Source organism: Artibeus jamaicensis, unplaced genomic scaffold, assembly GCF_021234435.1.
Source record: "Artibeus jamaicensis isolate MK-2021 breed Jamaican fruit bat unplaced genomic scaffold, CSHL_Jam_final scaffold_614, whole genome shotgun sequence".
Lineage (NCBI taxonomy): Eukaryota > Metazoa > Chordata > Mammalia > Chiroptera > Phyllostomidae > Artibeus > Artibeus jamaicensis.
This window is the reverse complement of record NW_026522050.1, coordinates 4,119,133-4,145,351: the sequence shown is the minus strand read 5'-3', so window position 1 is coordinate 4,145,351 and position 26,219 is coordinate 4,119,133. Positions and strand designations below refer to the sequence as shown.

At 58.4% G+C, this 26,219-nt stretch overlaps 1 protein-coding gene across 3 annotated transcripts; it reads right to left on the bottom strand.

Annotated features, from left to right (window-relative positions):
• Positions 1-517: 517 nt before the first annotated feature.
• Positions 518-24,952, bottom strand: VWCE (von Willebrand factor C and EGF domains). 3 transcript variants are annotated; one of them, XM_037137775.2, is made up of 20 exons: positions 24,486-24,952; positions 21,843-21,937; positions 21,632-21,721; positions 21,181-21,309; positions 18,946-19,062; positions 16,861-16,977; positions 15,870-15,998; positions 14,786-15,228; positions 14,618-14,711; positions 13,316-13,398; positions 11,802-11,889; positions 10,276-10,361; positions 8,917-9,034; positions 8,323-8,408; positions 6,851-6,947; positions 5,748-5,830; positions 4,643-4,733; positions 4,479-4,561; positions 4,019-4,109; positions 518-1,447 (listed from the first exon to the last, which is right to left on the bottom strand). In XM_037137775.2, exons 1-20 carry the CDS (start codon positions 24,593-24,595, stop codon positions 864-866), a joined length of 2,814 nt encoding a protein of 937 aa, XP_036993670.2. In that variant the 5' UTR covers positions 24,596-24,952; the 3' UTR covers positions 518-863. The 3 variants fall into 3 exon arrangements, with proteins under 3 accessions (XP_036993670.2, XP_053515000.1, XP_053515001.1); XM_053659025.1 differs by having other exon boundaries at positions 6,851-6,943; positions 8,343-8,408; XM_053659026.1 differs by lacking the exon at positions 18,946-19,062.
• Between the last annotated feature and the right edge of the window lie 1,267 nt (positions 24,953-26,219).

Sequence of the window (26,219 nt, the reverse complement as noted above, 5' to 3'; positions counted from 1 at the left end):
GCCCTCGCCCTCGTAGGCAACTGCCTCAGCTGAAGGGAGCTCCTCGCCCAAGGTCACGCCGCTGTCCTGGGGCAGCCCAGATGGAATTACCGACCAGCATGGGCACACAGAGCTGTCCCTTTGCCTTGCCTCAGGACATCTCTGAAGAATGGGGCATCTGGCCTCAGAGCTCCCCAAGGGGGCTGGCTGAGGCCTGGAGATGGGGGGGCAGCCGACCTCTCCCTCTCGCCCGCCCCACAGGTGTCAATGACAAGGACCAGCTGCCTGCTGCTCCCCTCCCGCCCAACCTGCAAAGGCCTCTCCTCCATCCCTCTTTTTCCTGCTCACTTCAGAAGTCTCCCAGCATCCAAGGCCACCAGGGGCTTACACCAGACACCTCCCCAACACAGCCCCAGTCTGGGGCAGGCTTTTCTCCCCAGTGGGGTGGGGATTGGGGTGGAGCTTTCCCACCTTTCCAGTGAGAAGTGAATGAGCAAGCAGGGCAGCCTGGGGGAGACTGAGACAGCCTTTAATCAGGACACCTCGGTGAGGACAGTAACGCTGGCTGGCGGCACAGTCCCAGTGGAGTCTCAGGCCCTCACCACCTCCAGTGGAGGCAGCTCGGCAGCCCAGCCTTCCTCGAGAGAGCCTGGGCCTCCCAGGGATGATGCTGCCCCCAGAGAAGGCATCTGCTGCCCCCCACGGCACATTCCAAATGCTTCCTGGGAGCAAGGCGATGTCAGCCCTGAGGGTCTGCCATGGCCCCAGCAGCCCTGCAGGAGTGAACCTCGCTGGCCCCCACGGCATTCCTGCACACTCCCACGGCCACTGGCGGCTTCCTCTGTCTGGCATCTCCTGGGCGTGGCCCTGAAATGGAGGCCGCCTCACCCGGTAGGCTCCTCTCTGCGTGAGGTCCCCCTTGTGGGCTGCTGGGGGCCAGGGCTGGCGGTAGCCACAAGGGCTGCAGAGAGTCTGGAGGTGGTGGGAGAGAGTCTGCGAGGCCTGAGGGCGGTGGAGGCCTCTGAGGGGCCAGGGTCTGTCGTGGAACGGGCTGAGGCATCAGTCAGGACGGCTGCAGGCAGAGAAGGCAGCCTGGCCGCCGTGTGGGCCCCAGAGGCTGGGGTCAAAGGCTCTGGAGCAACAGGAGGTGGCCCAGGAGCACCGGGAGAGGCTGGAGGTAGAGTGGAGGCTCCTGGCACGATGGAAGGCCCTGGGGACGGCCCTGCGGGGGGCGAGGGTGAGGCGGGGGCTCCCGAAGGGCTCCTGGGGAAGGTTTGCCCGTCAGACACGTTCGTTCCTAAGAGGATCTGGAGGAAACGGAGCGCTGGCCTCTGAGGCAGGGCTGCCGGGGGCCCGGGGCAGGAGCTGCAGTTGACGGGGGCCTCGGGGTCTCTGCGGGGACTCCGAGCCGCATTGCTGAACTCCACGTCCCTGGAAGAGCCGAGTCCCCGCCTTTCTTCCAAGGAATCTAGAGACAGGTGGGGGAAACAAGAGGCCTGCGTTTCTCCGGGAAGCTGAGGCTGTTCTGGGACAAGCTGCATGGAAACAGATGCCCAAGCTCTGTCCTCTCCTGGTCCTCAGACACCTGGTGAGGGCCAGCCGGGGCCTGTCTTGGGGTAGGAGGCACCAAAAAAACAAGACTGGGCCCTGGCTGGTGTGGCTCAGTGGGTTAAGCGCTGGCCTATGAACTGAAAGGTTGCTGGTTTGATTCCCAGTCAGGGCACATGCCTGGGTTGCAGTCCAGGTGCCCAGTAGGGGGCGTGCAAGAAGCAGCCCACTGATGTTTCTCTTGCACATAACTATTTCTCTCCCTGTTCCTCTCTCCCTTCCCCTTATTCTAAAAATAAATAAAATCTTAAAAAAAAACAACAACCCTGGACGCACGACACTTTGAAAATCGTCAAAGGACAGTCGCACAACTCTGTGAATATACCCAAAGCCACTGACTGTGCACTTGGACCATGCGAATCGTATGGCCTGTGAACTACACCTCAAGCAAGCTGAGTTTGGGTTTTTTTGGGGGGGTTCTTCTGAGAACCAAAAAAAAACACAACTCATATTCTAGTTCAATAAAAAGTGGTTTGTCCTTAAAAGGACTTCTCATGAGGAAAAGTCCCATGGAGAACGAACTGAGGCCTTGTGCTTCCGAGCAGCTGGCTCTGCGCCCCCTTCTCCGGGCCTCGCTTTCCCCATCTGGAGGGGGGAGCAGAGTGGGAAGGAGCAGGGCAGAAGGGGTCCGAGAGGCCGGGCCCCAAGTCCGACACCAGCCAGCACCGACAGCTTTAAAACAGACACTTAGATGCTCTCAGCCCCTATTGCCCCATCTGAAGACGGAGATGAGAGTGACAGCCCCTCTCAAACGTTCCCAGGAGCATTCAAATGAGATGATACAGGTAAAATGCTCCGTACTCTGCCCAGCACCTTTGCTAACATCTGGTCTCCAGGCAGCATGGGGAATGATACCCATCAGCTTGCAGGGCAGTTGGCAGTGGTTAAACTGAAGAAGGAACTATAAAGCTCTCGGTGGTTCCCAAGGTGGGTTGCACAGACTCCGGCGGTCTCTGGCCCCCCACTCCTGACAGCAGCTCGTCACCCACAGACTTGAAGAGCTACTCTAAATACAGAACGTCCTCTTCAAAAGCCCAAAGGCATTAAAAGCTATTTTATGCGCGAGGAGATTTAGGCCATAAATCAATGAGAGAATTCATTGTCTTCCCGGAAGTTTAAAAAGCATAAAAGAGCCACATTTAAGGTGCTTTATGGACATGTTAAATGGCAAAAATTGAATCGCACACATTCAGAATCGAGGTGGTAGGCGTTGGGGGACCAGCCACCTTGCTGTAAGTTTCCTCTTTCTCCAGGACTCCGTCGGCTGCGTGCTGTCGTTCCACTGTGCCAGTTACCAAACCACGCGGATGCCCTGGGACCCTGGCACTCCATCTGCTGACCGCATGTCCACATGCAACTCACAAAATAAAAAAAAAAGTTGCCTGGCCTCAGCTGGTGTGGCTCCGGGGATGGAGCGCTGACCTGTGAACCGAAAGGCCACCAGTTCAATGGCCCATTGGCGCACATGCCTGGGTTCCAGGCCAGGTCCCTGGTTGGGGGTATGCAAGAGGCAACTGGTTGATGTATCTCTCACACTTCAATGTTTCTCTCCCTTTCTTTCTCCCTCCCTTCCCCTCTCTCTAAAAGTAAATAAAATCTTTTAAAAAAAGCTGTCTGACCAAAGATTTTTCACCAGAGGTCCATTATGGTTAGAATAAAAAAGAAAGAGAGAAACCACCAAATATTAACCAAAAGGCAGCAGGTGCGCCAGGTATGCGTGTAAACCAGAACATCTGGGAGCTTTTCAGGTGACCAGCTCAGGGCCACATCAGTACTTCAAAGCTCCATGTTCCGGCAGGTCATCTGGGCGCTCTCTCTTCCTCTGGAAGGAGTGGACACGGATGAATATCAACACGGAGAAAGACAAACAGGAGAGAATAATGCTCAGCAGTCAGGACAGCGTAGAAGCTAAAAGTATCGACTCCAGGCGCAAATCCTGGCTCTGTGGCCACTCAGCTGTGTGACCCTGAGCACGCTGCTTTGCCTCTCTGTGCCTCAACTTCCTCGCCTGGAAAACAGGGGTGACAGCAGCGCCTGTCTCCACAGGGCGCTGTGAAAAGGGGATGGAGTCGGACCTGCGATGTCCTGACACATGAGTGCTATACGAACCTGTTAGCGACGACACTTCTGCAACGCGGGTTCAGTCCCTAAATTTTGATTTTTTCAAAAAGGAGGAAAGTGGAGGAAGAGGTGAAGGAAAGGGATCGCGGAGAAGAAAGAGGCACCGTAAACAAGCCAACCTGTCACACGGCATTTCACGGGGTGGTGCGAGGAGCACGGATGAGGGTCGAGTGTGGCCTTGAGCAAGCCATGTTCCCTCTCTGAGCCCGGGTGTCTCACACCCAGGGCTTGGCCAGGTCTGTGTTTCCAGGAGGAAGAGCAAAGTGGGACAAGGCGGCGGAGGAACGCCGAGACCCAGAGGCCTGCTTACCTGGGCAGGATGGGCAGCAGTGCCCAGGGGACACGGAGGGGTCCGCACAGACCCGCTGGCAGGGGACCGTCTCACAGCTCACCTCTCCCAGCTGGGGAAGCAGAAGGGCAACACATGAGGACACCCAGAGTGCCTCACCCACCCGGAGCGGCACCCCCAAAGGCCTCTGGCACCAGCAGTGGGACCCACGGGAAGGTCTGGGGACAGGGGCTGCAGTGCCTGGCCCTCGCCTGGACGACCGGCGAGGCCAAACGCAGCAGGTGGCCTTAAGGAAACCACAAGAGGGAGGATACAGTCACACCCGAAGGTGCTCCAGCAGGGGACTAAGGATGAAGAAAGTTGAAGAAAGGCAGGAGGAAGATGGGCTTACATGGGCTGAGGGGCTCCGAGGTTTGCAAAGGGACCAAAGGCAAGAAGCGGCCCCTGGTCGGGCAGCTCCCAGCTCCCAGGCCCAGCCCACCTGGCACGTGCACTGGGTGCAGGGCTCGTCGTCCAAGGTGAACACCTGGCCGTTCACCACCTTCCTTCCCTCGTAGTTGCAGTCTGTGGGGGCAGAGGAGACGGGGCCCATGAGAGCCAAGGCCACCCTGGGGCCCGGGGCATGGGGGGGCGGGTCCCACTCACCTTGGCACACCGGGCAGCACTCCCCGTCGGGGTGGAAGGGGTAGGTGCAGGCGATGGGGCAGTCCACGGGCGAGCAGGCCACTGAGCCCAGCTGCAGGACACAGAAAGTGCACACGGCCCTTCGTTCCGGGGGGCCGATGGGACCCTCGGGAAGGACAGGTCACACAGCCACAGAGTGTGCCCCTTGGCACCACCAAGGTTGGGGGAGAGGTCCATGGCGGGGCAGGGGAGGGGGTCGTTCACTCGGTCAGAGTCTGTCTGCCTGCTAAGACACAAGCCCACAAAGCCAAGGGCCTGGGCTCGTCCACAGACCTCACCTGTCATCAGGCACCTGTTGAACAAAGCCACGAACTGCCCAAACAAGGTGCGCACCACACCCCAGGAGGAGGAAGGACCCGGGAGCCGAAGCTCCCGTAGCACAAGCATGTGAATGAGCGGGGACACTCGGAGGCCCAAGACGTTCACACCGACCGCCCCTTCTCGCTGCACCTCACCCTCCACCCACGGGGAACGTTTTGGCATGACCAGCAGTCAGGATTTTCACTCCGGTCCCCAAACGCTGACTGACTCTACTACCAAAGGTGCTTTTTCAGACTGAGGGGCACCAGGGGAGGGGCAGAAGTGCACTTCCTGGAGCACAGGTTCCGAGGGTGAGGGTTGCATCCCTGGCACCGCAGTTCACGGGCTGTGGGGTCTTGAGCCTCGGTTTCCCACCTAGCAGATGGAGAAGATGGTGCCGCCGGCCTCCTAGGCCTGACTGAGCCCATGCAGGTGAAGGGCTGAGAGCAGGGCTGGCCCCGCCAAGAACCCGAGAGGGCGTGGGCTGGAGTCCCTCACCGGCACCAGGTCACACGCTTAGGACTGGCCCCCAAGACCCTCCCTGGTCACCAGAAGCAGAGGACTTTGCCAGGGCAGAGAATGAAAAATGGTCCCCCGGCCCTGGGTGAAGATTCACCCTGGGAAGGGCTGGAGGGAGCCGACTGTCACCAGGACCCAGAAGTGACCTTTCTCTTGGAGGTCCCTGGACTTTGCCTCCAGGGTTCAGGAGCTGGTGGCAGTCCCTGGGGAGTTTCTGCAGACAGGGGTCAGGTCTGGGCGGCCGTACCAGGCAGATGCAGCTCAGACACGGGTCCAGCACAGACGGAAAGGTCTGGTTGTTGTGGAAGATCCTGCCTGTGTAGGTGCAGCCTGCCAGAGGGAGCACTCAGTGAGCGCCAGTGGGTGGGGCCGGGGAGGGGGAGGGCTGGTGAGCGACCAGCCAGGCTCAGGGCCCCAGGCCGATGGGGGAGTGAAGGTCAGGCCAAGTGCCTCCTGCGCCAGTTGCCCCAGAGGTTGGGGAAGGGGCAGAACACGGGTCCAGATGGGATGCTGACTTTTTGCACTGGATGCAGCAGAGGGGCCGGTGTGTCTTCACCGCAGGGTCCTCCCAGCACCGCTCCCCTCCGCTCCCGCACCGCCCCCCTCCGCTCCCGCACCCCCTGATGAAGTGTCTCCTCCTCTCCCCTCACCAGGCGGAGGGGCTGGAAGACTGAACCCGGGAGCCCCACGCAGCCACCCTCTCCCCCCCCCCCCCCGCCAAACCCCACCCTCCAGAGCATTCCCTCCTCCACGCCGCGCCCCCTCTGTCTCCTGATGCCCAGAGACCCATCTAGACGGGGCCTCCTTGGTGGCATTTACCAGGCACTAGTGAGTAAAAAAACAGGGGATCAGACGGCAGGGAAATGTTTTAAAGGCAAATACATATAATATATTAGAGAGAAATATCTATCACAGAGATGTGACATATAAATGTAGATGATACATCATAAAAAGAGACTAGGAAAACAACACCATGAAGTTTAAAAGCGGTAACAGGCCCTTCCAAATGTTCTGTAACAAAACATGACTTCTGAGTCAGGGGGAAAGGTAAAAGTCTCTATAAACAAAATATCACTTTCATGTGTTCTCCCTGTTGCTTGTCACCCCACCTAAGCTGTAAGCTTCGCACATCTTCATATCTGCCTCCGGCAGCAGACAGCCCCTGCCACGGGCCCGTTCCCTATGTCTCTGAGCCTCAGTTTCCTCATCTGTGAGATGGGCTGCCCGTGGGGCGGTTGTGAGGATTCCCCGAGATGAAACCCACGTGGTGCGTTGCACGGAGGGGCCCAGGATGGGGAGTCCGAAGGCGAGGCGGGGAGGGGTGCTCCGCGGCCCCCACGGGGAGTTTACCTGCCGAACAGTCCGGGCAGCACTGTCCAGGGATCCGAATCGGGTGCGGGCAGGAGTCCACGCAGTCTGTCCTCTGGCAGCTCACGGAACCATCTGCCTGAAGAACAAGGAACTTCACCAAGATCCCACCTGCAGCACCGGTCTCCACCTCCACGCCCCACTCCACCCTCCCAGTCCCCCCCCCCCACCAAAGGCGGCAATGCTGCGAATCGGCCAAGGCTTGCCCTAAAGGGCACCCTGGTGCAGTGGGAGGTGGCAGGTCCCCCCGAACAGGGACCGCCACTTGAGAAGGAGGCATGAGTCTTCCGAAGATGCCCATGTCCAAAGAGAGGGAATGTGCAAACTGGGGTTCAGTCTCCTCAGCTTCCTGTCCCCGCCCCCCCACCCCGCCACAGCAGCCAGGGTTGTACCGCCACACCCCCGCCCCGCCCCCAAATTCCACTCCCGGTGCAGGAACCCTGGCTCACCCCACACCCACGGAGCGTAATACAATCCTATTTTTACACTCCACCTGAAAATCTGTTTCAGAAGACAAAGGTGCCATGTAATCTTTCTTTCTTTCCCTAAGAGTCTCAGTGTTTATGAACATTCAGCGTTTCTTTCTCACAACCCAAGTGCCCAGCTCAGTCCCGACGGAGAAAGAAGGCAGCAGCCGCACTGCCCTCCCAACTCTAATTCCAGCGAGCCGTCTCCCAGGTCTGGAAGAGCCTGAGGCTGATTGACAAATGGCCCATGAAGGACTGGAAGGTCGTGCTTCCCACATGCTGCCGAACACCTCCCCACCCACACCCAGTGGTAAAGCGCTGCTTCTGCGCTGCAGCTCCGGGCAGCCCCAAGACTCCGCGTGTCCACCAGGCTCCAAGTGACGCCCACAACACCAAAGGCACGGGGACCTCGCCTTGAGACACAAGGGTCTAGAAGAATCTAAACTCTTTTAATGTAGAAAGGAAAGCCAACGTGCGCTTCAACGATGAGCTAAAACAACTGTGCTTCCTGGTAGCGGCTGTGTTGGTATTTCCATCCATCTGACTCTGAAACTCAAGCACCCGGCCCCTGCCCACTCCTGATGAGACAAGGTCACGTGACTCAGGTTAATGCCGAGAACACCGAGAGTTCACAGAAAAGGCCTGAACAACTGGCTGCCCCAGCCCCTCACTTATCTGTGCCCAGGGGAACCTGCTATGAGGAATCCACCGCTGCACGCACAGCACGGCACACACCGCTCTCAAAGCAGAGAGCCGCGCCCCATTGCCCCCAACAGTCTACCAAGGACAGAGAGGCTGAGTCCCAACCTTTTCTGTCTAAATGGAGCCTGACAGCATGGGAACCAGACCGAAGGCAGGGCTGGGTGGCCCAGCGTCCGGAGGGGCAGGGTGCCCCAGATCAGAGCACCCGGGGCCAGGCCGAGGGGTCTGCTTAGACGAGGCGGGAGCAGCAGGAAAGCAGCTGAAGGCGCGCAGGTTGTCATTCACCTGGCAGATGCATAACTCACAGGGGTCACCAGGAGACCAGATCTGTCCCACCGGAAACTCGGCCCCGTTGTCGTCGAGAGAGCAGCCTGGGCGGGGAACAGCAAGGGAGAAAGGACGACTGGGCACAGGGACCGAGGAGGGTCCTGAGTGCCTGCAGGACCTACGGCTCTGCCCAGCAAGGACAGACGCCTCCACTCCCTCACGCCGTGGAGACAGCTCCGAGGGTGTGCACTCACCCCGGAGGCTGCTCACGGCTGCCTGCCGGCTCCCTCACCTGGTGAGTGAGTGTGCCCTCCAAACCTGCACCTGGTGCACACAAGGCAATCACACAAACGTGTGCTTCCATATGCACCCATAAACACACACACACAGAGAAGCGACCATGCACAGATATACAGACACATGCACAAATACGCAAACACACACTGACACACACACGCAAACACACACTCACACAGGCCCACAGATAGATACACACACATGCCAACTGACACACTCAGACTCACTCTAACAGTGCAAGGGGTACAGCCCAGCCTCCCTCCTCAAGGGCCTGTGTTGGGCGCAGCCCTGGGATGCGGGGCTGGGGGCCCTCACCTGTCATGGGCCTGGGCTCCCGGCAGGTGAAGCAACACTGTCCAGGGCCCAGCCACCACTCCTCACGGGGGCAGTCCAGCTCTGGACACGGTGTGAAGGAACATTCCACTTCCCCATTCTGGAAGAAAGCGAAAGGGCATGGGCCAGTGAGGGCAGTTCCCCAGCCCTGGGCCATTGGAGGGCTGCCATCCCCCTCCTTAAAGTGACAAATCTCCAGGGAGCAGGGGAGAGAGGAAGGAAGGGCGAGTCCTTCCCTGGGGGCTGGGGTGAGGCTGGTGGGTCCTGGGAACGTGCCAGCTACTCTGTGTGGAGGGTGCCCTGGCTGCCCTGCCTGCAGCCACGAGCATCGCTTCCCTTCACGTCTGCAAAGCAGCTTCTGTTCCGGCTCCCTGTGTCCTGCTCTCTCTCCAATCCGCTCTCGCTCTGCAGCCGGAGAACTTTCTCACGCACCCATCTGATCACATCACTCCATCCACCACCTAAAACCTTCAGCAGCGCTGCCAGGTCCGAAGCCCTCAGCCTGGCCAGCAAAGCCTTTCACAGCTGAGTCTGAGGCACGGGCTGTCACAGCTCCCCCAGGCCTCCCCCTCAGTACTACCCTTGGCCATGGAGGACCATGTCTTCCAGGTGCCGGGTGGTTCCCCCACCCCAACTCCCTGGGGAGCAAGAAAGCACACACAAGTGACTAATGCTCCCTGGGCTCCAACACGCCCGTCTGTGCCGTGCAGTGCCCACTCCAGAGGCCCGGGGTTGTCAGCCTGAGCCCCAGTCTTCACTGGGCTCCCTCCCCTGACCCTCCTGCTTCCCTCACCTCGGAGCACTCCCTCGGAAAGTACCTTCTCCCACAGGAATCTCGTCCTGGAATCTAACCCGAACACCATCCCAACCCCTGCCTGAAGCCTCATCTCTTACCTGCCTCTAGCTGGGTGTGTTCTGTGCTCCAGCCAGGATGGCTGCCTGCCACGCCCTCTCTGTTGTCTCCTGCCCCCTGCTGGGCACACCAGCCTCAGCTCCTCACCTGCTCAGTACTGGCCATCCCTCAGGTCTCGCCTTAGCGTCCCTCCCTCCAAGAGGGCTTCCCCGAAACCTGCAGTCTGGCTAGGAGCTCTGGTCACCTGTCCATCATCTACCTAGGCTGTGGAGCTCCAGCACTCAGCATTGCTCCAGGCACATAGTAGGTGCTCTACAAATAGCACTGCTGAAGGATGAACGTCAAGGAGCCTGTGGAAGGCCTTGGAGAGTGCAGGTCCCTTGAGTCCCCTCCCTGCCTCAGTCCCTTTTTCTGCATGGCAGCCCCTCTTCTCCTGGACAAGTGCTGTGCCCTGCACCCTCCCTGTCACCCACCAAGGCAGCCCCTACCTGGCAGACACAGGTGGTGCACTCGTCACCACCCCCACTGAACACAGTCCCATGTGCATACCACCGGCCGTGGAAATAGCACCTCACTGCGGAGAGGAAAGAAAGAAGCAGCTCAAGGTTTGGGTGCAGGCGGCTAAAGAAAAAGGGGAGAAAACGGGTGGGGGCCCCTGGGGAAGTTCACACACTCCCACAGCACAGCCCACGCCCGAACACCTCACTCACTTCTCCCCTCCAAACCCCTGACAAAAAACACACTATTACTTCAACACTGACAGACGATGAAGCACGTGTAAAATAAGGTCCTTAACCGAAAGGGCGAGGGAAGCCCAGAATAGCTCTAGAGGAGGAGGAAAGAAAAAATGGAAAAAGACTGCACCGGACACCTGACGCGGCTCGGGGAACCGTGCCACCCCGGGGAGGCTGGGAGGGCTCAGTGGGGGCCTCCCCTTTGAGGGTCCCCCACAGGAATAAACAGCCTAAAACCGGCCCGGGCCCACCTGGCACTCGTCGGACTGCCCTGGGTTCAAATCCTACCGATCCAACCCACCAGGGAGTGACTTCCGGCGCGACACTGAAGCTCACTGAGCCTGTTTTCTCATCTGTTCAGTGGGGCTGATAACAGTTCCTACCTCCTAGGGACTATAGCGCCTATTCAACAAAAATTCAGTTAAAAATAATACAACGGTTAAAAGTTAAGAAAAAAATTTTAAAAGGATGCCAATTTTGGAATCAGGTAGACTTGAGTTCAAGTTCTGCTCCTGTACTAACTGGCTGTGTATCTTTGGGCAGTGACTTGACTCTCCGAGCCTCAGTTTCCTCATCTATAAAATGGGGCTATGAACAGTACTCCCTCAGGGCACTGACACGCAGATTCGCTGGGATCAAGGTCTGGCAAGTGTCCGCAGGGCAATGACACAGAGCTGGCGGGGAATATCGGTGACGGTGATGAGGTCATCCCAGGCAAGAGAACCACATTTTTAACAAAGGACCAACTCACTGGCGGGGGAGATGAGGTCTCCTCTCTGTCTCAAGACAGGGCACTGCCAACAGTGGGCTCAATCCCCTTCCCACCTGTCTCGATGGTGCCTCCAGGGGCAGGGGCAGGCCAGGCTGTGAGCCCAATCTAGCACCAAAACCACTGTGCACATAGTAGGAGTTCAATTAAAATGGGTACTTTGAAATGTATCACTTGATCTGAGGGCCTAAAGCAGACATTGACCTACTTCCTGTCTCCTCCACTCAAAAAGACACTCCTCCCCAGAACACACAAAGAGGCTAAATTCACCCTGGCTGGTGTGGCTCAGCGGGTTGAGTGAGGGCCTGCAGACCAAAGGGTCTCCGGTTCGATTCCCAGTCAGGGCACATGCCTGGGTTGCAGGCCAGGTCCCCAGTTGGGGGCGTGCGAGAGGCAGCCGATCAATGTTTCTCTCACACGCGGATGTTTCTTTTCCTCTCTTTCTCCCTCCCTTCCCCTCTCTCTACAAAAGAAAATAAAGCCTTTTTTAAAAAGAGCACTAAGTTCTCACCTGGAACACAAGTACAGCAGTCGGACTTCGGGGAGGTCGGACACGGGCCGGGAGGACACTCGGGGGAGATGCAGGACACATTCCCGGCCTGAGGAGGTGAGAGACCATGGTGGGCGGGGCAGGAGGAGAACCAGGCCCATCCAGAACCAGTTCTCGCCCCACATCTCACACCACGGCTGAGCTTTCCTGTCCGACGCAGAAGCCTCCTAAAGAAAGCCTGAGAAAGCCTTCCCGGACCTTTAAATGCCACCATGGTCACAGCAAGGACGGTCTGCGGGAACCCAGTGTCTGCAGCTTATTATGGGATGGCTAGAACAGCTGTTTCCAGAGCAGGCTGCTTCCCGGTGGAAACGACGCCCCTCACCTTCCGCAGTGCTCCCTTCGATAGCGCGCGGAAGCTCTGGAAGGTGCCAGAAGTGCGGGACAGATGCTACTCCACCAGGGACACCTGCCAGCACATCTGAGATTTGAACCAAGTGACTACACGAGCTATTCAAAGAATCAAGTTTTGAAAACTTGAAGTGAAGCCCCAAAAGCCCCTGGCTTTGGAGCCAGCCAGCCCCGGGTTCCAGGGTCTGCTCCTCCACTAAGGAGCCGAGTGGCTTTCGGCAAAGTGCGTCACCTCTCTGAGCCTCAGTTTCCCCACCGACCAGGGGATGCCGAGGCTTACGTGGAAGGAGATCACCCACAAAAGTGCTTGGCCACTGTGGGTGTGGCACCCAGGAAGAGCTCGACAGTGGGTGTGGTAGCTGTCTACATGTCTCCCCACCCCGGGGGGGGGGGCACTGTCAGACCCGGGCTGCTTCTAAAGATGGTCACAGAGGGGCAGTGAGGGTTGGTGGACAAAGTCCGGGCTGTGGATGCAGACGGACCTCTGCTCCGTCCCAGCCCCAGTCTTTTCATCTATAGAACAGGGACAACAAAGCTGACCTTGAAGAGCTGGCAGGAGCCTCAGGGGAGGCATTAGGTGACAAGCACCAAGGCCCGTGCCTGGCACACACTGGGTGCTCATAATCAAATATGTGTGACCGAATCTGGCAGTGCCTGGCACACAGTAGGTGCTTCGTTGGTATTCCTGGAGGAGTGAATATGCCTAGAGCAAAACACTTGTCACAAATGGAGCCTGGTAATGACCTTCTCGCCACCAAACATGGATACCTTCACTGTGCTGGCAAATGTTTGGCCTGGAGAGAAAAACAGCCTGCCCAGTGGGAAGTTTCCAAGGGACTTCCATCCCTTCCCCTTCCTAGACAGATGGACCCTGTTCGCTTGTTGGCTCCTCTCTGCTCAGCAGAAGCCTCCCTGACTCCACAGACCTGCAGGCTTCGCAGCCCCCCACCCCACCCCCTGGCTTCTAGATCCACAGGTTCTGACCAAAATCTACAACCTGGGAACTCTCCCTCCATTCAGCCAGCTCTCCTCTCACATCCGGTCTCCCCCCTTCCTCTAAAACCCCCAAAGGTTAAGAAAACACCCGGGGGGGTTCAAGGCTTCAGGAATCCTGTGATGCTCACCAGGCAGACACAGATGGTGCAGTTCTCTGCGGGAGGAGAAAACACAGCCCCTTCAGCTCTTATGACGCCACTGTGAAAACAGCCTTGGGAAGACAAACAGGAGCGGAGGAGGCATCAGACCTCTTCAAAGCAGAGAAGCCTGCGGCCTCAGGCTTCTCCAAGCGTAACGTGCCTGGAACCTTCTCTCACTGGCCGGGATGCCCCAGGAGTGGCAGATCCAGGTACCCAGAACTGCGTGGTCCCGAGACCCCTGGAGAACCACCGGAGGGAGCCCCCACAGGATGCCCCTGGGGGTTCTGTGCACGCCTGAGAAAACCACAGCTGCGCGGAGAGTGTGGCCTTTTATTCCAGTTAGGCAGGAAAGGCAGCCAGACAGCCCTGGGTTCCAAACCTGGCCTGCCCGTTCGGTCACCCGAGGGGCCTTGGACATGTCACTCCAACTGTCCGGGATTCAGTTGTCTTTACTGTAAAATGGAAATGCCCCCTCGTGCCCTGCGGGGGACCTCGAGGGACCCACAACCTCAGATGTGAAGTACCCAGCACTTCGCATTTAGGGCTCAGTATGAAGTAGGGACACAGTAAAAGGTCACAATTATCGTTCAGCAAATCAGTAGGTGCCTTTTTATTCTCACTCGGAGGAAGACTTTTCATTGCTGCTCTAAGTGCAGCAACCGCGGCACCTTATCACCATAGCGATACAGATGCTTGGGCCCCTCCCGCACTCCACTGAGCGAGTCTGCATTCTAACCGCAGGGGAGTGTGTGCACAGGGTTTGAGGAGCTCTGTTGAAGGACTTGGTTAAGATTTGGGGTCTTTATCCTAACAGCAATGGGAAGCAAATGAAAAACCATAGGCAGATTGTGGGAGAAAATCAGAAAAGGGGAAGAATTTACAAGTGATGACTCCTCTGGCCATAGGACGGGGCAAGACCAGGGGACTGCAGAGTGGAAACGCAGAAACTCACTGAATGAATGAATGAGTGCGAGAAGCTCAGAAGGGATCCCCAGGAGATGAAAAGTTGCCCGAGAGAGATCACAGCCCAGGCCAGTGGTTCTCAAACTGTGGTCCCCAGACCAGCAGCCACCAGCATCACCTGGGACCTTGTTAGAAATGCAAAGTCCTGGCCCTCCCTGACACCTGCTGAATCAGGAGCTCTGGGGGTGGGGCCCAGGGAGCCCCCTTCGGGTGATGCTAAGGTATGAGAAAGTTGGAGAAGAGACTTTCAGCTGCAGAAGGGCTGGGGAAGGGAAGAGGTGGGACCCCGTGGGCACTCCCAGCCGTCGCCCCGGGACCAGCTCCCACCTGCACAGGATGGACAGCACTCCTCGTCTCCAGAGGGGATGGGGTGGGAACAAGCAGCTTCACATGTCACCTTTTCACAGGTCACTTCCCCATCCTGCAAGCAGACGTTCCGATTACCACAAGGCCCCAGCACCAGACCAGGGCAGCCCCGAGGACCCCCACACTCACCTCGCACCAGCACTGGGAACACCCGGGCTCCGTCCAGTGGCTCCCTGACTCATGCGTGGCTCCCAGGTGCCAGCAGGCAGAGGGCCCTGGTGCCGGCTGTGGGGCCGTGGGGCCCCTGGGCAAGGAAGGGGTAACCACCGCCTTGTCCTGGAGTTGTGAGGGAGGTCCGAGCGTCCCCAACAGGGGGACACTGGGCACTAGGGTGGCTATCAGGGTGGACAGCAACCTCGTCAGGGCAGAAGGGGAAGCTGTTGGCAGTGAAGCGGTGGGAGATGGCAGGCAGGTGGTCCTGACTCCGGCTGGAGGCCCGGGAGCCCCCGAAGGAGGGCTGTGTCCGGGGGAGAGGGCAGGCCGGCCGGCCTCTGGGAGCAGCAGCAGCAGCTTGGGCGGCTGCTGCAGGGGCTGCAGGATGGCGGACGGGGCCAGCACGGCTGTCGGGAAAGCTGAAACGGAAGCACCGCGCATCCTGAGGGAGGTGAGACTGGGGGCCTGAACTCAGCGCCACCACCAGAGTCAGTGAATGTCTCTGGGCCGCTTTCTTCATCCACATAAGGAGTCTAATACCGCCGGTCCACCTCTGAAGTACTGGGGCCGTGGACACAGTCACACAGAAGGACTGAGGGAAAAGTACCAAGAGAGCAGGCCGAGGGGACAAGCGGGACGGTGTTCCTGCCCCCCATCCATGGGTGGCTTCCTGGGATGGGATGCTGAGGCCATGGACTAGAAAGACCACCTTCAGTTTCTGTATAATGTTACACCTCTATCTACAGGCACGGAGTGATCTGACACCACTGTCCAAGACTGTCTGCCCCTGGGAGCCCAGGTTACTGGGGCTCCTATGTCACATGCTCATTTTTTCCCTTTTACCATTTGGAGGAAAGCAGAAGGGCTAGGGAAACAATGAAGTGATAAGGGAGAAAGAATAGATAAAGAAATGGAAGGAGGAAGCAAGAAAGTGAAGCCTTGGAAATAAGAGGAATGAAAACAAGAGTGGGCGGAGACAGAAGAGGGTCCAGCTCTGGGAGGGCGGGGCCCAGGGCCAGGAGCTGGGAGGCGGGGCTGGGAGGCGGGGCTGGACGCTCACCTTCACATGACACGCGGTCAGCTCGCAGCCTGAAGCCAGGCCTGCACGTGCACAGGAAGCTGCCCACGGTGTTGTGGCAGGAATGGTGACAGACTCGCCTCTCCTGCGGTCTCCGACATTCGTTAACATCTGCAGGAGAGCCTTGCTGTCTTGTCGGGGCTACGGAGCCTTTCTTCCATCATCCCTTAGACCAAATGGCTGGGGGAGTCTCCCTGCCCCAGGATGTGGACGTGACTCAGAGTCTGGCAGTGGCGCTGGAATCTACACTAGTCCCCCTGGAAGGCTCCTCCATCCGGGAGGCGCTCCGTGGATGCACCAGCGACTCACCCCCAGCATCACGCAGCAATGATTAAGTGCTGGCAGGGATGAGCCCGCTGGGAATCCTATCTCCAAGCCTTCCACCATCCCACCTGTCGGGGGTCCGTGGTGTGGCCCCGTCTGGGAAAAAAAAGAGTCTCAAAAACCACCGTGCTGCTCAGGGTAGGCTTCAGGACAAACACCGCACTCTGTGAGAACAAGGCCTTTTTTCAGGCCCGTGGGACCCCACCTTCAACTCATGAGCCAAGTGCAAGACAAACATGCCAGTCCCTTTCTGGAAATTTCAGCTAATGGGCTGAGAAAACAGGGGTCTCCTTCTAAAGCAGAGGCACTAAGGAAGACATAACGTGCTTTATTTACCAAGGGGAGCAAAGGCAGCCAAGAAAATGGGTGAGCAGAAAGGAATCCTGGGGTGTATCTGGGAGGAGGGGGCGGAAGAGAAACATAACAGGATGAAAGTGGCAGTGGCCAGGAGGAGTCCAAGCGGGGTCTTCCGTGCGAAGCCCTGCCCACCCCAGCGAAAGGCAGACTGAGCAGAGGCTTCAAGCACCTGCGGGCTCCAGGGGACCAGGAGGTCAAGACTGCTGACCTTTCCCTGTCCCTGGGCTTGGACCTGTCTGTCTCCCAGATTGGCAGCCCAAGTGCAAAGACAAGCGGGTTCCCCCGACCTTACCTACACAGGAGTGCCGGTTGCCGTGCAGGTGGAAGCCAGTCCTACAGGAACACCGGTAGCTGCCAATGCTGTTTTTACACCTCTGCTGACAGGGGGTCCCGAGGCACTCGTCCGTGTCTGGAAGGGAACCGACCAGGCCGGAGCTCTTTTGCCCGTGGAGTTGTGGAAATACGTGGCCCCGTCATGTCTCTCATTGCCACCCCCTGCCCTCGCAGAGCTGTGGGGGGCCATCTTAACCCCTCTCTTCCTCACTGCCCACATGCAGTGGACCACCTCCTAAGTCCTCGCTGGACCAGCCTTCTCTCCACCTCCACGGCCATACCCTAGCCTGTCCGCCTGTCTACAGTCTGGAGAAGAGCAAGAGTCTCCTGCATTGTCCCGCTCTTCCTGAGACACAGCCTGAGGCATGTCCCAGCTAATGAGCACTCTGATTGGGCCACCCGCCTGTCGTGGCTCCCATGAGGACCAGTGCAGCCCCAGCAGTTCACAAACCCGGGGCTGCCTTTTCGCTCCCTCCCTGCCCCTCGCCTTTGCTCTGGCTTAAGTTCTGGCTGTGTTCCAAGTGCACCACACTCTGGGGGCCTCCCCTTCGACAATGGTCTCCAGTCTGCTCAGACTGCCTTTCCATCTTGTCTGGCTGGAAAACTCCTACTCATACCTCAAAACTCCGCTTCTCTGGTCCCTCCTCTGTCAATGCTCCCCTAGGCTGGGATTTGGAATTGTGAAAAACTGGAAATAACCTCCATGTTCACCGGTTAAGAGAAGAGTTAGTATTAACTGTGGAACGTTCGCACTGCAGACCACCAGGCGGCAGTTAAAAGAACCACGCGGGTCTGTCGACCCCAAGGCGAGATCTTCAAGACAGACTGCTGAGGCGGGGAAGGCGTGCAGAGGAAGGACTGGGTTCCAGTCCCGGCTCTGCCAGGATCTTGGGCAAGTCCTTTCATTTCTTTAGGCCCCAGTGTTCCTCTAAGGAAAGCGGAAATAAACAGTACCAACTTCACAGGATAATTTTGAGGGTGGAACAAGAACATGCGTGTGTAATGCTCAGCACGGTGCCCAGATGCAGCAGCGCAGGACAGCAAGCTGCTCGCCCCTCGTTGTCATTTCTGTGTGCGTGCGCGTGTGCCGGGCAGAGGCAGCCGGGCACTCGGGTGCTGCGGTGAATCGTGTCCCCCGGATTCCCATGTGGAAGCCGTAACCTCCCATGGGACAGTGTGAGGAGGTGGGGCTTTGGGAGGTAACCAGGTTTCAGTGAGGTCTGGCAGGCAGGGCCCTCACGATGGGCTCGGTGCCCTTAGAAGAAGAGACACCAGGAAGCTCGCTCACTCTCTCTGCTATCTGTGAGCCAGGAAGAGGGCGCTCACCAGGAACTCAACAGACCGGCACCTTGATCTTGAACTTCCAGCCTCCAGAACTATGATATGTTCTTTTTTTTTTATTTCTTTATCTTTAGAGGGGAAGGGAAGGAGAGAGGGAGAGAAATATCAATGTATAGTTGCCTCTCATGTGTCCCCTGCTGGGAACTGGCCTGCAACCCAGGCATGTGCCCTGACTGGGAATCGAACGATGATGCTCTGGTTCGCAGGCCCACGCTCAATCCACTGAGCCAGGGCTTATACGTTCTTGATAAGTTGTTGGTATTCTGTTATAGCAGCTTGAGCTAAGACATCAGAGTTATTCTCTAGGGAGAGCGGAGTACAGAAATGGAAGAAGGGGCTCGGAGCAAGCAACTTGTAAACCTTTGTTACAATTGATGAAAATGTCAAACACACAGAAAAACCTACTGCAGTATCACAGGGGAGCTTTCACCTTCACTGTGTTTTTATGTGTGTTTCCTTCCCTAATTCTATAGAGAAAAGCCATCTTAAAAGAATGAGTAACTATGTTTAAAACTCGCTCTCACCCTGCTCCTTTAGGAAGAGAGATAGATGTCTTCTCTCCCCTGGGTCCCACGGCACTGACGGGCCCAACCTCATTGCTTTCCTTCCCTCCAGCTGGAGGGCCTGCAGGACCACAGGGTCCACGCCGCCCAGCAGCGGCGGTGACAGCGTCATCATCACCCACCCCACCCGAGCCGCTCACCTTGGCAGCTGTGGCGGTCGGCAGACAGCTGCATGCCCGGCCCGCACTCGCACACAAACCCCCCTTCCGTGTTCACGCACTGGCCCTCACAGGAGGAGCTCAGACATTCATCCACGTCTGGGAAGAGAGAAGACACCCTTGCACAGCCCATGGTCGACATGGTTGGGGTGCAGGGAGAAAACACGCCACACGGACCCCGTGTCCACACCCGCCTGCCCCACCCCACCACGGGAAGAAAGACCAGGCACCAGGACCCTCATCGGACGATGGGGGAGGCCCCAGAAAGAGGCCGAGGGGCCAGACCCCTCTCTGACCTGTGCAGACCGATGATCAAAAGGATGCTAAAGCCCACCCACAGGGCAACCCCACCAGGGCAGAGGGAATGGGCAGGAAGGCTGAGTAAAGCCCCATAAATGCTAACAGAGTGCCGCCTGTGCATAGCAGGAATGGAGGGGAGACAGTGGGGACACAAATGGGACTGAGATACAATGCTGACTCTCCAGATGGTTACAGTCTGATAGGGGAGGAGCCACGACACACACCCACAAGAGATGCGTGGCCGGGTGATATGGGCCCCACCGGGGGACGCCCCGCCACAGCAGGGGAGTGCTGGAGGAGAGATGGGCTGAGAGGACCAGGAGGCTTCGGGGTGAGGGGAGGTCAGTGGAGGGAGTCTGAGGAAGTTCTGGGAGCACAGGGAAGATGTGGGGCCCAGCCCGGCTGGACAGGGGCATCGGGAGGCAGGGCTGGAGAGCTGGGTGAAGGCTTGGTTGGGAAGCACCAAGGACTCTGCAGAGCTTCTGCCCAGGGTGGGGTGACTGGATACAAGGAGTGCTCTGGGGAGATCCTGAGGGGTGAGGGGGCTGAAAAACAGACCTCTGCACCCCTGTGGCATCCCTTCCTCATCCAGGAACCAGGGCGGCTCCGGAGGACCCACAGGAGCGGCTCTGCCCACTCCTGTCTGCACCTGGGTCTCTTACCCTCCAGGCCTGTGCCCTCAGGACACCTCCATCCTCACTCTGGGCTCTTCAGAAGCATGCCCACTGCTTCTAAGAAGCCCACCTGGCTGACTCCATCCCACTGGGCCACCTCAGGCTGTGGCCAGTGCCCCTGCCCTGCACTCGCTTCAACACCATTCTCTGCCTTTTCCTTGGCCCAGTTTGCCTCTGCAGCAAGAAGTGTGGGCAGAAACTACTCCCCATGAAAGACATTCAGGGGATAATGAATGGCTTCATCCTTCCTGAAGGGGATGGTGGGGCAAGGAGCCCCAGAGCAAGATTCTCTTGTGTGAGACACTCCGAGCCACCAGCTCTTCTGGGGACAGTCAGAGACACCGCCAAGAAGCCCTTTATTGCAGTGTCACTGACGTAGCGAAATACCGCAGACAAGCTTGGTGACGGGTCACAGCGCTAGGCGCTCACAGCAGCCACATGTGCAGGTTCCAAAAATCATGCTGTACGGACTATCTCGTGCTCCCAGAGTCAAGTTTAGCGAGAAAAATAATGAACGAAAACTACAGACAAGACGTGATCCCAATTTTATAAAACACACAAATGTGCATGTTTAACACACACAATTGTATACACAGGGTTACAAATACACACCCAGGGAAAAGGGTGGGAGAAATCTCGCTTTTGTAACAAATATCTCTGGGCAGGGGCCTCTGGGACCCGGTGGGTTTATTTTTCCCCTACTACCTTTCCTTTACAATACTTTCCAAATGTTCCAAAATAGTCCCCTTTTACGTCTGCATTCAGGGGAAGAAACATGATTTTTACCTGTCTCAGGAAGAGACTTTCCCCTCCCTAGAAAGATAAGCAAGAAACTAGTCCGAGTGGCCGCCTCTGGGGAATGGCACTGACCGCCAGCAGGCACGTTTCAAAACCATGAACAAATACAACGATTCTGGGGGTTTGCTTCTCTCTTCTTTCCGATGTCACTCTCCCGAGGGGGACTTTGCAGCCCAGCCTCCTCCAGCCCCACTGTGCACATGCCCAGTTCCAGTCCCAGTCTGTCTGTGTGCAACATACTCCTACTGTCTCTGCCCCCAGCTCAGTTCCTCGCCCATAACAGGAGCGGGTAAATATTTGGGAAACAGCGGGAGGGTCCTATCCCTTTGGTTCGCCTGCCTCCCTGCCCACTCTCATCGCAGTTCAGCTCTGGAGGCCATCCCGGCAGGAGGGGAGGGGACATAATTCCTGCCCGCCCCTCCCCCACTGCTCCCAGGTCTCTCACCGGTACACCTGATGCCAACAGCTGTCTCTGTCATCGAGAAGCCCACAGGGCACACACGGGCCACCTCCTGACAGCCGCCATGGTTACAGGTGAGGTCGCAGCCGTACTCTCCGCAGGGTCCGTGGCCTTCTGAAACAGGCACCGCGGGCGTGAGCGGCACCGAGCCTCGGCCCCGGCTGCCCCCACCCCACAGGCGCTCCTGAGTTCTGTTGGGAAGGTGCCTCTGGAGGCAAACAAGCCTGAGTTTCAGTCCAGCTCTGCCACTCACTCGCCACGTGATCCTGGGTGAGCCACTGACTTCTGTGCCTCAGTGTCCTCACCTACGCAATGGGACTGAGAATTCCTGCTATTCTAACAGGGCGGTATGAAGATGATACTCGAGCCCAGGGCCTGGCACGTGATCTCAGTGTGAACACAGTTCCTCCCATGAGCCACTGCCCGCCCCAGTTACCTGGGCAGGTGGCCCCTTGCTCTCCATCCTGGCAGGAGCAGACATTGGGAGCGATGCAGATGCCACTCCCACAGCCAAAGGAGCAGAGGGCTGAGAGGAGAAACGCAGGTGAGAGGGGGAGGCTGGGGCCCCCAATCTGCCCCTCAGGCCTGTCCCACGGAATGACAGCCCAGCAGGGGAGGGTGTTTGGGGCCCAGGGACAGGCACTTACGAAGGGTGCAGTGCCCACTGCCCACGGAGGGCGCCCAGCCAGGGCAGCAGCCACTCCCGAACCCCGAGAGGCAGACGTGGGGGCCCAGCCGGCGTCTGCAAGAGAGGAGAGAACGCTTTCCACCTCAGATGCGTCTGCAGAGGAGGGGAAGCCTCCCAACCCAGCCAGTCTGTCTGTCAACAGACCGTTCTTGGGACCCTCAGGAGAGGCAGTGGGAAGTTTCCAGAGAAAAACGACCCTGACAGCCGGTCCTGGAGGCAGGACAGAGACAAAGGCACCAGTATCCTACAGCTCACTGCTGCAGGAGCACGGGGCAGAATGGCCGGGGAGGGGCCCTCTGAGGGGCCTCAGCGCTGAGGGGAAAAGCTGCAGTGGATGAAGAGCCCAGGGCCGGCTACCTCAGGGCCTTTGCACCTCCGGTGCCCTCTCAAGAAGGTCCCTTCTCGGACATACACCGGGTTGGTCCCTCCTTTCACCCAGGTCTCCCTGCTCATGCCGCCTTCTCAGAGACCCTTCTCGTCCACCCTGATTTTGTTTCATTCTTTCCATGACACTCACTTCCCAGGACATTACATTATTTATTAACTTGTTGACTTTTAAAAATTTTTTTATTTATTTTTAGAGAGAGGAGAAGGGAAGGAGAAAGAGGAATAGAAACATCAATGTGTGGTTGCCTCTTGGATGCACCCCAGGGGGTGCCACTGGGGTGGCCTGCAACCCAGGCAGGCGCCCTAGATTGGGAATCAAACCGCTGACCCTCTGATTCAAAAACCCAAGCTCAATCCACTGAGACACACCAGCCAGGGCTTAACTTGTTGATTTGTTCATTGTCTGTCTCCCCCACGATTCCTGGAGGACAGGGCTTCACCTTTTGGTTCACCTCCACACCAACAGCAGTACCTAGCACACAGTAGGTGCTCAGTACTTGGTGGTTGAGGGAAAGGTTGAGAAGGGAAGCAGTAGAAGAGGGAGGGCAGCCCCTGTGGGGCCGGGTGACATCTCTGGGGTGGGGGTGGGGACGCCAGCGAGCTGCCCAGAGGAGTGAAAGGGAACCAGAAGCTGGGTGAGGGCCGGCAGCACAGCCAACAGCCATCGGGCAAGTCTTTTCCCCACCTTCAGGGGCACGCACGGGGCAGCTGAAGAACCAGGTGATAACAGCATACTGTGACACGTGTCACAACAGGACTGGCTACGGAGCCCAAGGAGGGTCAGGTTTCCTGGAAGGCTGAGGTGGGGAAGTGGCGCGGGGGTGGCTGGTGCGAGTGCAGGAGCAACAGGGGCAGAGGGAGCACGGGGTGGGGGCGGGGGAGGTGCACAGGCCTGGACGGAAGCGGACAGCATCCCTGCAACTAGTTCTTTGTGACAGGCTGTGCGGGGGGTGGCCCCCAGGGCAGAAGAGGGCCAGGAACACCCTCCCACCTGTGCTCCACCTGTTTGGAGGGTGATGGCAACAGTCTGAGGGTCGGGGCTGAGGACATGGAAGGACAAGACGGACCCGCCCCGCCCCCGGGGAGAAAAATGCGTGCCAAGTGTGACATGCAGTCTGAGAGGGAAGCTCAGGGCACAGGGCGGCGCGGAAACGACCCCCGAAAGCAGCCCCCCCCCCCCGAGCCCCAGAGAAGCCTGTTTACTCTCTGCAGTCATCCCAGAAAAAGAGGGGGCCCTGGGGGCGGGGCTTGACAGCGACGTCTCACCCACTGCCCTGGCTGGAGTGATTTTGTCAGCCACCTAGGAAGGAGCAGCCGCAGTTCCCGCTACTCAGACGCGGCTCTGAAAGGGAGGGAGATGCCACCAAAGTGGCAGATGTTGGAATGCCCAGAAGCCTCCCAGGACGGGCCGTGGCGGGGAGACAGGTGGCAGGAATGCTCTGAAATGCACAGAGCCTGCTGGATCTGAGTAAGAACTGGCGGCGTCGGTGGAACGCACGTGCGAGCGGTGGGACCACCCCCTGTGCGCCCCCCTCTCCCTGGGCAGTGGCGGAGGGCCAGGGCGCCTGCTGACTCCGCGTTCCCTCGCTCGGAGCATCACGCACACACGTGCTCAGCCCGCGGCAGCCAGGAGGAGACCCGAGGGGAAGGCGGCATCCGTCGGGAAAGAGCAAAGGGACAAACACCCCACCCCCGCCCTCTCGCCCACGCGTGCACAGGCGGAAACCGAAACATAACCTGGAGAGACCCCGGTGGTTCCAAGGTCCACAGCGTGCGCAGAGCGTGAGCACAGGGAAAGCCCCTCCCGGGAGCGGCCGGAGCCGCAGGAAGCCAGCCCCTGCCGAGGCAGAGGCACCAGCACGTCCTCAAGCGAAGCCAGCCAATCTGGACACCAGGTGGCACATCCCGAGCTCCCCTTGCCCCAGGTCTACGCTGCAGAACGGACTCAGATGGGCTCATCCAGCGCCTGGGTCTCTGTTCTTCCCTTGACGTCCCGGCCAGGACAGCCCCGGACAGGGGCACAGAAGATGCACCCGTCCAGAGGCACATGCTGCAGTCTCTTTGTCCGTCTCCCCTGGGATGCGCCCGCGCGGACAGAGCCCCAGAGGGGAGCCCCTATTTGCAGCTGCCAGAGGCACCGAGCGCCCCTCCGTGCCTCCCTGCTCCACACCGACAGTGCCCCGTGGCAGGGCAGGAGAGGGTCTCGGGTGCTTACCTCTCCGTTGCAAAGTGCCCAGGCGGTTTCCTCCCGGTGTAGCCGCGGGCTGGGGCCCCCGGCAGCAGGAGCGCGACACAGGCAGCCCGGACGAACAGTCCGGCCCACATGACCGGCAGCGGTGCGTCCCCCCGGCTCGGCTGGGCTCCGGCGCTGCGCACGGGGGAGGGGGCTACCGGCCTTCGCCCCTCCTCCTGGCTCAGCGGGGAGCGAACCAGCGAGCCCCGAGCTGGCACGCAGAGCCGAGCAGGGGGGCTGGGGACGCCGAGAGGAGGGGCGGGGGGCCCGCAAGGGGACGCTGCGCAAGGCTGGGGGGTCTCTGGCACCTCGGAGGGAAACACACAAAAGGCAGTGACTCCCGCCTGCCAGTGGCCTCCAGGGTAGAAGGCGCGGAGCCCCAGGAGGGGTCAAAGATCAGGGACCCCTGAGGGCGGGGTTTAGGCCTTGGCCCCCACCCCCTGCCCGGGTTTTGGGAGTTGGCTTCCTGAAAAGGGCTGTGGGCGTCAGACTGAGGCCCGGGAAGGGAAGAGACTTCGGGAACAAGGCTGGCGCTGGAGGCTGCGCATCCCAGGCATTGCTGGTCTCGGTGGAGCCCAAGACGCCTGTGTCGTCCGAAGGTGGGAAGTGTGGAAATCCGTGCCCCGTGGAAAAGGACTCCAGGTCCTTTCATTGCTGGGCAGTCTACACCCTATCGCTGGATGAGTGAGTCAGAGGGTTCATCTGCTCCCTGGTCAGGGGGGACTAGGTGTTGAACCCACAGGCTCCTCTTTGCCCCTTCCTGCAGCTGCCCCAGGCCAGTCAGAAAGCGGTAGGCAGGGGGGGAAGTGGTGAGCAGGTGGTATGGCTGGGTAGGATCATCCAGCTGGGAGAAAGCCCAAAAGATGACCAGGAAGCTGAGATTCTGCCATCTGCTGTGTGCGGGAATCTACCCTAGTCATCAGGACCCAATTAGTCAAGGTTTGCTTGAACACTTCCAGGGACAAGGACCTCACTACCTGTCAAAAGGGAGACCAACCCAGTTTTGAGTAACTGCCTTTGTTAGGAAGCGCTTTTACTTCCCACCCAAATAACCCATCCCCCTGTTCTTGCCTCTGCAGGTGCCCACCCACCAGCTACCCCAGCCTGTCACTGAGGTCCTCAACATCCGTGGCCACAAATGAACACTGTGCCACCGGTAGCCTGGACTCTTGCATTCTTCCTTCCCGACACCACGTTTATTAACACGTCCTACTACTGCTGGGCTTTTGGGACAACCCCTGATGCTGTCGGTTCATAACAGAGTTTATCATAAAGGAGAACCTCTGGCATGGCCATGTTTTCATCACCTTGTTTATTAAACACAAGCCACCGAGCTAACTGCCCCCCCTGAACCCATGTGGTTGAATTTTTGCAGAAGTTCAAATTCAGCCTGGTTGTCTCACGTTGTCAGTTTTGATCCATCCTCTAAGCCAAGCAGTAACTTCTCACCAAACAGGTTGCAAAAATACTGTCATAAATTGAACGCAGGGCCCATATCTATGTCCCTTCTGAATCCCACGGACCTTCAGAATCCTGGGGCGCCTTCCCTCTGTGCCTTGTCCCTCCACCACCCACACCACCTTCTTCCCCAAGACCTCAGTGGGCCACAGAGCGCTTGCACACTCGCCTTCAGTGAGCACGTAGCCACAAGTCTAGCTCTGCATCATTCAACAGTGCAGAACATCACGGATACAGCCCTTCTCTCAGTTGAGCCCA

Excerpts from the sequence above, each read along its gene's own strand:
- VWCE (XM_037137775.2), bottom strand. The coding sequence starts at position 24,595 with ATGTGGGCCGGACTGTTCGTCCGGGCTGCCTGTGTCGCGCTCCTGCTG. Across the intron at positions 15,229-15,869 it reads TGACCGCGTGTCATGTGAAG|CTTTCCCGACAGCCGTGCTG; the intron begins GTGAGCGTCCAG and ends CTTCCGTTTCAG. Across the intron at positions 6,948-8,322 it reads GTGAGTTATGCATCTGCCAG|GCAGATGGTTCCGTGAGCTG; the intron begins GTGAATGACAAC and ends CTTGTTCTTCAG.